Source organism: Oncorhynchus keta, chromosome 23 (genome assembly GCF_023373465.1).
Source record: "Oncorhynchus keta strain PuntledgeMale-10-30-2019 chromosome 23, Oket_V2, whole genome shotgun sequence".
In the NCBI taxonomy this organism is placed as follows: domain Eukaryota; kingdom Metazoa; phylum Chordata; class Actinopteri; order Salmoniformes; family Salmonidae; genus Oncorhynchus; species Oncorhynchus keta.
In genome coordinates, this window is record NC_068443.1 from 39,897,991 (window position 1) to 39,908,973 (window position 10,983).

The window sequence follows — 10,983 nt, forward strand, 5'->3', positions numbered from 1 at the left end:
CTCTCCGAGCAAACAATAATCTGCTCACCACCACTCAACTGTTTTTGTTCCCGGGCAAATGTGATCTTTCCTGTATCAGGGATACATACGTAAGCTAGGGTGCTTCAGACCGATTTAAAACTAGTACTTGAAAACAGACTAAATTGCTGTCAGCTAACCAAGCCGAGATCCAGTCAGCAACATCCCAGAGACAGGTGCCGGTCCACGGGCCACAGATTGAGAAACACTGGTTTTATATACTAATCTATACACTAATCTCCTCATCTCGGTTCCACAGAAAGGTCGGGTCATGACCCCAAGGGAGCAGCTGAGGAAGATGTCAGTGATGGGGGAGCAGGGGGCTCTGGACGAGAAACATTGGTACCGCCTGGTCAACGGCATGTCTGCTGGAGGTAAGGCTGACCCATCTGGTTTGAATCTGTATGCTTCAAGACTTTGTTAGTCTGCTGTGTTAAAGCCATAGGTATTAGCTTGCAAATCCTTAGCCTTGCTTAGAAAATGCACTCTATATTTTTATGCTTTACAATCTTGGAGTCAGGAACTTTTCCTTAACCAAATTAATTACTGGGGCCCAGAGCTTTTCCTGGTCAAGTCACATAGTCAGTAGAAACTTAGTAGTCAGTACGGCCCTAGTTCTGTAGACTTGTAACACATCTAACATTGTGTTTACTGTGTTGCGTTTCAGAGCTATGTCAGAGGCAAGAGATGATGATGAGGAACCAGATAGCCATGGCTCCTCAGATCCTGGCCCAAGGACAGCAGAGGATACAGGGGGTGCCCACCCAGTTTGAGCCTCGCTTCATGGAACGAGAGCTAGTTCCACCCTCGGAGATGGTATCTTCCGAGGCCAGGCAGATGCACATTGGGGGTCACCTGGGTCCGCCCATGCCCCCACACCCTGGAATTTCTGTCAGGGGCTTCCCTGGAGTTGGTTACAGTTTCATGCCCTCAGAGCCCATGGAGACAGTTGCCCGGCGACAGGAGCTCATCCACAAGCAGAATATCGCCAGGTATTGTCTGACATTGACCTGCAGCTGCTTGTCACGTGGCTTGTTAAAGTACACGTCATGGACTATAGGGCTTTGGATATCCCAGCCTTCCTTTTATAGCCCCCTTCAACCTGATACCAAGGGTCTGTTCTATACACTATGTTACAGTGCAGTTGGCAGATACGATTTGAATATATACAGAGCCTTGTTATTGTTATGTCCTGTTGGTGTATATTTATATCTAACTGGTTTATTTTGTTATGTCTTGATGTATTGTGTCTGATTGGTGTGCATTGGTTGTTTTTCAGGATGGAGATGAATGCCATCCTCCACCAGAAGGAGATGGAGAACGCCCATCAGAAGGGTCTGATGGGTATGGATGCGCCCATGATGTACCAGTCCAACGCTATGGCACTCCGGGGGCGCCAGCGCCTCCCAGACGGCCACGACTTCTTTGTCCACCGTACCACCCTGGAGGAAATGCAGGCCAACAACCTCCTGATGTCCTCCAGCCCCTATCCACCAATCAGCACGCTGCAGAGGGAGAGGGGCCGCAGGGCTGGTCGCAGGGCAACCAATCACAAGAGTGCAGAGAGCCATGCGTCTGGACACAAGGGCCAATCGGAGGACAAGAGCGTGGAGCAGAGTCCCGGGGGTGCCTCTGGAGATGAGAAAGAGGCAGAGGGGAAAATGGACATGGGAGGGGAGGCAGTCGGCAAACAACATCAAGCCAAAATGGACACAGAGCTCTCGTCGAATGGCAGAAAGAGCTACAAGGAGACGGCGCAGGGCCTGCGAAAAGCCTGCATAAACAGTCAAGATGGCTGCCCTGACGTCACCAACTGCAACAGTGGCGCCAGCGACAAAGACAGGCCCAGTCAATGCGCTGCGTTCCAGTATCCCTCCGCCAGTGGACCTATCCCAGGCATGCCTTACATGTTCCCTCCTGGTGAGTGTCTACTTTCTACAGTCTTGTTTTGATCAAACCATTCAGGGGTTATGCTGCTGTCTTTGATTTCTATAATGTATATGAACAAGGACAGATGTGACAGATGTGAGCCGATGTGAGCCTTATGTTTTGTCTTTTGTTTTGATCAGGGCCACCCAATCTCTTTCTTAACGGACAAAATATGTCCTCTGTTGAAGACCTTAGGAAGTGGACAGTGAATGACGTGTATATCTTCATCAAAAACATGCCCAGCTGCTCTGAATATGCTCAGGTTGGTGTCATTTCCTAATAATTATCAAACACAAGTGTTTTCGGGCTTACAAATATATACTCATCTATCCATGACATAGACTGACATAGCAACTCAATATTAAGGTGTTCCTAATGTTTTGTACACTAAGTGTTTAGTGGATCAGCTTAATATTGCTGGAAAGAATGTTGCTTCCAATATAATTGTCTGCATCATTTCCAATCCCCCATATTTGGGTAAATGTATATATCCATACACGCATGCATATACAGTGGGGCAAAAAAAGTATTTAGTCAGCCACCAATTGTGCAAGTTCTCCCACTTAAAAAGATGAGAGAGGCCTGTAATTTTCATCATAGGTACACTTCAACTATGACGGACAAAATGAGAAAAATAAATCCAGAAAATCACATTGTAGGGTTTTTAATGAATGTATTTGCAAATTATGGTGGAAAATAAGTATTTGGTCAATAACAAAAGTTTATCTCAATACTTTGTTATATACCCTTTGTTGGCAATGACAGAGGTCAAATGTTTTCTGTAAGTCTTCACAAGGTTTTCACACACTGTTGCTGGTATTTTGGCCCATTCCTCCATGCAGATCTCCTCTAGAGCAGTGATGTTTTGGGACTGTTGCTAGGCAACACAAACTTTCAACTCCCTCCAAAGATTTTCTATGGGGTTGAGATTTGGGACTGGCTAGGTCACTCCAGGACCTTGAAATGCTTCTTACGAAGCCACTCCTTCGTTGCCCGGGCGGTGTGTTTGGGATCATTATCATGCTGAAAGACCCAGCCACGTTTCATCTTCAATGCCCTTGCTGATGGAAGGAGGTTTTCACTCAAAATCTCACGATACATGGCCCCATTCATTCTTTCCTTTACACGAATCAGTCATCCTGGTCCCTTTGCAGAAAACAGCCCGAACGCATGATGTGGGTATGGTGTTCTTTGGATGCACCTCAGCATTCTTTGTCCTCCAAACACGACGAGTTGAGTTTTTACAAAAAAGTTACATTTTGGTTTCATCTGACCATATGACATTCTCCCAATCTTCTTCTGGATCATCCAAATGCTCTCTAGCAAACTTCAGACGGGCCTGGATATGTACTGGCTTTAGCAGGGGGACACGTTTGGCACTACAGGATTTAATTCCCTGGCGGCGTAGTGTGTTACTGATAGTAGGCTTTGTTACTCTGGTCCCAGCTCTCTGCAGGTCATTCACTAGGTCCCCCCATGTGGTTCTGGGATTTTTACTCACCGTTCTTGTGATCATTTTGACCCCACGGGGTGAGATCTTGCGTGGAGCCCCAGATCGAGGGAGATTATCAGTGGTCTTGTATGTCTTCCATTTCCTAATAATTGCTCCCACAGTTGATTTCTTCAAACCAAGCTGCTTACCTATTGCAGATTCAGTCTTCCCAGCATGGTGCAGGTCTACAATTTTGTTTCTGGTGTCCTTTGACAGCTCTTTGGTCTTGGCCATAGTGGAGTTTGGAGTGTGACTGTTTGAGGTTGTGGACAGGTGTCTTTTATACTGATAACAAGTTCAAACAGCTGCCATTAATACAGGTAACGAGTGGAGGACAGAGGAGCCTCTTAAAGAAGAAGTTACAGGTCTGTGAGAGCCAGAAATCTTGCTTGTTTGTAGGTGATCAAATACTTATTTTCCACCATAATTTGCAAATTAATTCATTAAAAATCCTACAATGTGATTTTCTGGATTTTTTTCATTTTTCTTTAATTTTGTCTGTCATAGTTGAAGTGTACCTATAATGAAAATTACAGGCCTCTCTCATCTTTTTAAGTGGGAGAACCTGCACAAATGGTGGTTGACTAAATACTTTTTTGCCCCACTGTATATATACATATATACATACACATACCTATATAGACATACATACTTTTTTAAAGAATATACCTTTATTATTATTCCCCGCAAACCCTACCACCAATCCCCCAATTACTTTACAATAGTTCTCTCTTGTTTGTTCTTAGTCCTTCCTCTATTTCTGATGTCCATCCAGTTTGATTTCTATTTGTAACTATGCTATTTCACAAAAGCTCCAAACCTATATACATTCTACAGATCCCGTATGCTTGTTTATCTTGTTATTAGTCCCACCCTTCAGCTCCACTCAACCCCTACCATCTATCTCTCAACATCAGCCATTTCGGATTTCTACTTGCCATATATTTTTCAACTGTGCTGTGATGCTTCACAAAATAATTGAACCTTCCTATTCTCATAGCTTCTACAGATTGTAAATTAAAAATACATTTTTGCTAAAATAATAATTATATTATTGATTGATTGACAAAGGCTTTTCAAATCACCCAGTATTGCTATCTGTAGTGTTAGTTCGAGGCAAATGTTGCAATTCTTCAGCCATTCCTGGACCTGTGACCAAAAATGAGCTACATATGGACAAAACCAAAATAAATGATCTAATGATCTAATGAATCTGCAGAGCTGGGAAGATTGTATCCCCCATATATATGACATTCTATTAGTTGCAAGAATTTTGTATAGTAATTTATATTGAAAATTTGAAGTTTTGAATCTGGCGTTTTGCGTATCAATTCATAAACCATGTGCATCGAAAATCTCTTCCCAACAATTTTGCAATTTATATGGCACAGCTGTCAGTTTTTTGGTCCTTAAATGAAATTGGTATATGTTTTTATTTATCACACTTTTCTTTAACCATTTATGCTCTTTTATACAGGGCCGACATTCAAGTTCCTTACTTTTTCCCCCTTCTACTTGCCTCTTCCATTTTTGTGGTAATGCTGCAATTAATTGGTTGTAATTTTGGGTAGAGCAGACATTTCCATATGTCTGTGTTAGCTGCATGTGTGACATAACTCCACCAGTCCTATTTCTGATATCATTCACTAAAATTATACCCTTTTTTAAACATTTCTTCGATAATAACAGTTTTTTTAATCAATTAGTATATTTGAATCCACAATATTTGTTGTACTATTTGTTCCGTCCTTTCAGGTGGATTAAATTAAATTGCAACCAACTTTCTAAGGCTTGTTTAAAAAATATGGATATTTTGAAGATTATTTCCTTTTCAAACAACCGACAGTGAGCAGGTGTAATCTGAATAAAAGGAAAAAGGCCCTTCCTGAATATAGGATGAGACATTCGTACCAATTGACTAGAGAACCAGTTTGGATTTAAGTATAACTTTTGTATGACTGATGCCTTTAGTGAGAGGTCTAATGCTTTAATATTTAATCATTTCTGCCCACCGAATTCATATTTGTTATATAAATAGGCCCTTTTAATTTGATCTGGTTTGCTGTTCCAAATAAAATTGAATATTAAAAAAAAAAAAAATGAAAAGCAGGTCACTAGGTGTAGTCAAAACTATAAGCAAATAGGTAAACTGTGATATGACTAAAGAGTTAATCAGGGTGATTTTTCCACAAATAGACAGGTATTTTCCTTTCCATGGTAGCAAGATCTTATCTATTTTTGCTAACTTTCTATAAAAATGTATTGGAGTGAGATCATTTCATTCCTTTGGGATTTGTATACAGAGTATGTCTACATTTCCGTCAGACCATTTAATTGGTAAACTACATGGTAATGTAAAATTTGCATTTTTTTGTGATCAAATGCGTAATATGGTATATTTATCATAATTTGGTTTTAATCCAGAGAGGATAGCAAAAGTATCTAGATCCTCTAAGAGGCCGTGGAGAGACTCCAATTGTGGTTTTAAAAGAAAACATGAATCATCAGTGTACAATGACACCTTAGTTTTTAGGCCACGGATTTCTAATCCCTTAATATTATTGTTTGATCTTTGCAGCTAACATTTCGATGGCAATAATAAATAAATATGCCGATAGTGGACAACCTTGTTTTACTCCTCTAGATAGTTTAAAACTTTCTGTAGCCATTATTTACTATTTTACACCTAGGGCTACTATACATAACCTTAAACCATTTTATAAGAGATTCCCCAAAATTGAAATATTCTAGGCATTTATATATAAACTCCAGTCGTACCTTATCAAAAGCCTTTACAAAATCAGCTATGAAAACCAGGTCTGGTGTCCCCGATATTTCATAGTGTTCTATTGTTTCCAGTACTTGTCTTATATTATCTCCAATGTATCGTCCATGTAAAAAACCTGTCTGATTCGGATGAATAATATCTGACAATACTTATTAAATTCTATGTGCCACGCATTTTGCTAGGATTTTTGCATCACAACACTGAAGTGTAAGTGTACACTAAGTGTTAATCAACAACAGAATTCAAATTGGCCAGGACTGCCACCATTGACTCTTTCCAATTTGCACCCTACCTTGAGGCATTCAAACTTTGGAAAAGAGCATATAAAGGCCATCTTGGCAGATTTTAATTCTGTTGATAATTTATGTAAGCAGGAAGTTGCATTGCTGTCATACTGCTGCGTCTGTCTTTAAGGAAATTGTCTTATGGATATGCATTACTATACTACTCCTCATCATACCTGATTATTCCCTGCAGACGTTCAAGGACCACATGATAGATGGAGAGACATTGCCATTCCTGACAGAAGACCATCTACTGGACACGATGGGACTGAAGTTAGGCCCGGCACTCAAGATACGATCACAGGTATACAAACCATCAAAAACAGTTAGTCTCACAAATTCGGACAGCAGACCAAAATCTTCTGGAGTGCTGTCTATTTAATTTCCAATGGATTATATTTACTATAACCTTGCACACAACCGTTTTCGGAAAAGAGTAATAATGAAATCAGCACATTGCTTATTCGAATATCTCATGGTATCGCTCTTTCTGTCCCACTCACCAGGTCTCGAGCCGGCTAGGCAGCATGTTCTACATGATGAGCCTCCCACTCTCCGCTGCCGCTGCCCTACAGGCCACATCTGAGAAGGCAGGAGGAGACAGATCGTCAGAGATCAGCTCCCCTGTATACTGTAACAGTGTGGAGATGATGGGCAGCCCCTGCACCAGAGACCCGGAAGGCCGGAAACCCACAGACCCCCTGCCAGAGACTGACAACCCCTCTCCCCCCTCGGCCAGCAGTGAAACTGCCTGAGGGATCAGTGAGGGGGGTACGAGTCTTCGGGCCAGTGACTCAGTTCCAAGTCTACCCCTAGCTCCTACCACATACTGTACATATAGACACAAACCCCCTAAGGACTTAATGTAGATCTTTAAGCATTGGGTGGGTATAAGTAATGGATGCATCTTGCCCTCTGATTGGCAAGGTGGAATGTAAATTTCATCTGTACAATCCTTGCAAACAGTCGGAAGTGCATAGGTAGTAGGAAGTAGGGGTCAATTTGGAATTCAGCAAGTGTTTCAGCCCTAAGAGCTGTTTTTAAGCTGCTTACCATATCCATCAGGCTATTGTGTTAAAATCAAATCAAATTTGATTTGTTACGTGCGCCGAATACAACAGGTATTACAGTGAAATGCTTACTTACAAGCCCTTAACCAACAATGCAGTTTTTAGAAAATACCTATAAAAACCGTAAGAATAAGAATAACAAATAATTAAAGAGCAGCAGTAAATAACAATAGCGGGGCTATATACAGGGGTACCGGTACAGAGTCAATGTGCGGGGGCAGGTGTCGAGGTAATTAAGATAATATGTACATGTAGGTAGAGTTATTAAAGTGACTATACAAAATAACAGAGTGTAGCAGCAGCATTCCAGTCTGGGTAGCCATTTGATTATCTGTTCAGGAGTCTTATGGCTTGAAGGTGGAAGCTATTTAGGAGCCACTTGGACCTAGACTTGGCGCTCTGGTACCGCTTACCGTGCAGTAGCAGAGAGAACAGTCTATGACTAGGGTGGCTGGAGTCTTTGACAATTTTTCGGGCCTTCCTCTGACACCGCCTGGTATAGAGGTCCTGGATGGCAGGAAGCTTGGCCCCAGTGATTTACTGGGCTGTATGCACTACCTTCTGTAGTGCCTTGCGGTCGGAGGCCGAGCAGTTGCCATACCAGGCAATGATGCAACATGCTCTCGATGGTGCAGCTGTTGAACCTTTTGAGGATCTGAGGACCCATGCCAAATATTTTCAGTCTCCTGAGGGGGAATAGGTTTTATTGTGCCCTCTTCACGACTGTCTTGATGTGCTTGGACCATGTTAGTTTGTTGGTGATGTGGACGCCAAGGAACTTGAAGCTCTCACCTGCTCCACTACAGCCCTGTCGATGAGAATGGGGGCGTGCTCGGTTCAGTTTTCTAGTGTGTGTCATACAGTGTTTAAACTGCAAAGAATATGATGGAATTGTTTTGTATGTACAGTATTTAGTTCTAAGTTCAAACGTTTGGGACTTTTTTTTGTGTACCTTGTTTCATATTCAGGAGACCATGGTTGTATTCCCCTGCTCAGAAGTTGCATGCATCAACCAATGGTTGACTGTGCTGTTGGGAACCAGATTGCTATAACATATGATGTCGTTAGCTGATACGTAAAATACCTATCCAGGCGTTATAAGATCTGGAATGCGTCAGCAAAGTCTGAGCAAGGGAATACAACCCATGGGTCAGCTCCAGACTGTCTAGGCGCCTGCGCAGGTAGCCCTCCCTCGCATGCTGCCTGCCTCTTGTTTTTCTACAGTAAAAAGACTACAATAGCCACAAGGCTGTTGACAACCAAAGCAACCATTACTACAATTGTTTAACATAGCAGTCAAAATATTTCCTCTTGTCTGAAAATGATTCAATGTTTTGTTTCACGTGTTAAAGTTTACAAAGCACACAAGGAGCAGTGCAGTTAAATACGTGATTTTCCTGTTTTTTTTTAATGATATTTCAACACTTATAACCAGGTTTCCATCCAACCATTTAACGTGAGTAAAGTACATGTCGGATAGAAATGTTTATGACGGAAACATACAATTTGTCAGTAAACTTTCCAAATGTCGACATAACAAAATACACTAGACAAGGTGGGATCTTTTTGTGTCTGTAAAATGAATTATGTGAGAAGTTTAGGTGGAAACGCTTTTATGCACACATATTGATAGAATAACCTTCATATCAAAGTAAAATTGGATTTGCACGATGACATGTGTGGTCCTCCCACTACAACTCGTCAGGAAAGCATGCAGTTTATTAGGATACAGATTAAATAACTGATGATGAACTTCATAGGCTGGTGAAAGTGCAAGGTGATGAGCTTGATGCTCCTTTCCCATAAATATCGAGGGTATTATTCTGGTGAAATGATCATCGATGCTTGGCTGCGTTTGACAAATAAAATAATCTCACTCTTTTGTCCATAATAATCTCATCATGTAGGCTATACTAGCACTGTATCTGTGAGCTGTCGGCTAGAGAGCATGTGCCAATTGTCACGCCCTGACCTTAGAGATCCTTTTTATGTCTCTATTTTGGTTTGGTCAGGGCGTGAGTTGGGTAGGGCATTCTATGTTTTGTGTTCTATGTTTTTTATTTCTGTGTGTTTGGCCGGGTGTGGTTCTCAATCAGAGGCAGCTGCCTATTGTTGTCTCTGATTGAGAACCATACTTAGGTAGCTTTTTCCCACCTGTGTTTTGTGGGTAGTTATTTTCTGTTTTTGTGTCTGCGCCAGACAGAACAGTTTTGTTTGTTCTCTTTGTTATTTCAGTGTTCAGTTTAATAAAAATGAACACGTACCACGCTGCATCTTGGTCCTCGTCTTCAAACAGTCGTTACACCAATCCCAGAGTGGACACACTTGCTATATACTGTAACGGAAAAGTGTTTTGTGAGAACCATCATCAGTGAAGTAAAAAATGCGATGGAAACATATTTGACTTGTATTTTCTATATTCGGTACATGGGAATTGAACCGCAAAATGTATTTATGTGCACTACATCATATACACACAGCCTTTTATCCCTTTTATCAGGTGGGAAAATGCACATATTGTTTTCATGTGGATTTTAGAGTATATGCATGAAAATCTGTCACCAATTGGATGGAAACCTAGCTAGTGAGTTCGAAATAACGTTCTGAAATTGTGAAAATTATGAAAAAAATGCCTGGATTTTCAGCCTGTTCAGATGGGATGGAACTTTTGGTCCACCTCATGTCACAATGTGATCTGAATATAATAGACTAATGACTGTTCCTCTGGTTAAGGGGGTGGGCTCTAGATCATCCTTTCAACCAATCAGGGCTGTGTATGTAAATATATTTACATTTGTTTTCTAAAGCCCACAAGATTAGACTGAGCATTTCAAAGGCCAAAGGAGGCTCAGCGAAATAAATGATTAAAAAATATGTTTTGGACTTACCCAAACACACAGACATTATTAGACATCCAGTAAACAAAGACTGCATGGGGGCTTTAATAACATGCATTAAATCATGTGAAATTATGTTATAAATAATAAGTTGACTCAGCCACAAAAGTATACCTGGATGCACATGTATCAACTTTCAACTCTCTGTTCATCATATATGCATAGTCACTTTAACCATATCTACATGTACATACGACCTCAATCAGCCCGACTAACCGGTGCCTGTATGTAGCCTCGCTACTGTATATAGCCTCGCTACTGTTATTCTTCACTGTTTTTTTACTGTTTTTATTTATTTAATTACCTATTGTTCACCTAATACCTTTTTTGCACTTTTGGATAGAGCCTGTAAGTAAGCATTTCACTGTAAAGGTCTACATCTGTTGTATTCGGCGCACGTGACAAACTTTGATTTGATTTTGTTTTCTTTGTTTGGGCTAATGGCTAGGCTAATGTGCCTTCTACCTGGTAACAGCCTGCAATTCACACCTCCCATGTAGATTGT

At 41.1% G+C, this 10,983-nt stretch overlaps 1 protein-coding gene across 1 annotated transcript; it reads left to right on the top strand.

Moving 5' to 3' along the window:
• Positions 1-281: 281 nt before the first annotated feature.
• On the top strand, positions 282-9,980 carry LOC118401712 (sterile alpha motif domain-containing protein 7-like). The gene is made up of 6 exons (XM_035799291.2): positions 282-392; positions 686-1,010; positions 1,298-1,938; positions 2,088-2,209; positions 6,705-6,815; positions 7,018-9,980. The coding sequence occupies exons 1-6, from the start codon at positions 290-292 to the stop codon at positions 7,264-7,266; spliced, it is 1,551 nt and encodes a 516-aa protein (XP_035655184.2). The 5' UTR covers positions 282-289; the 3' UTR covers positions 7,267-9,980.
• The last annotated feature ends 1,003 nt before the right edge of the window (positions 9,981-10,983 follow it).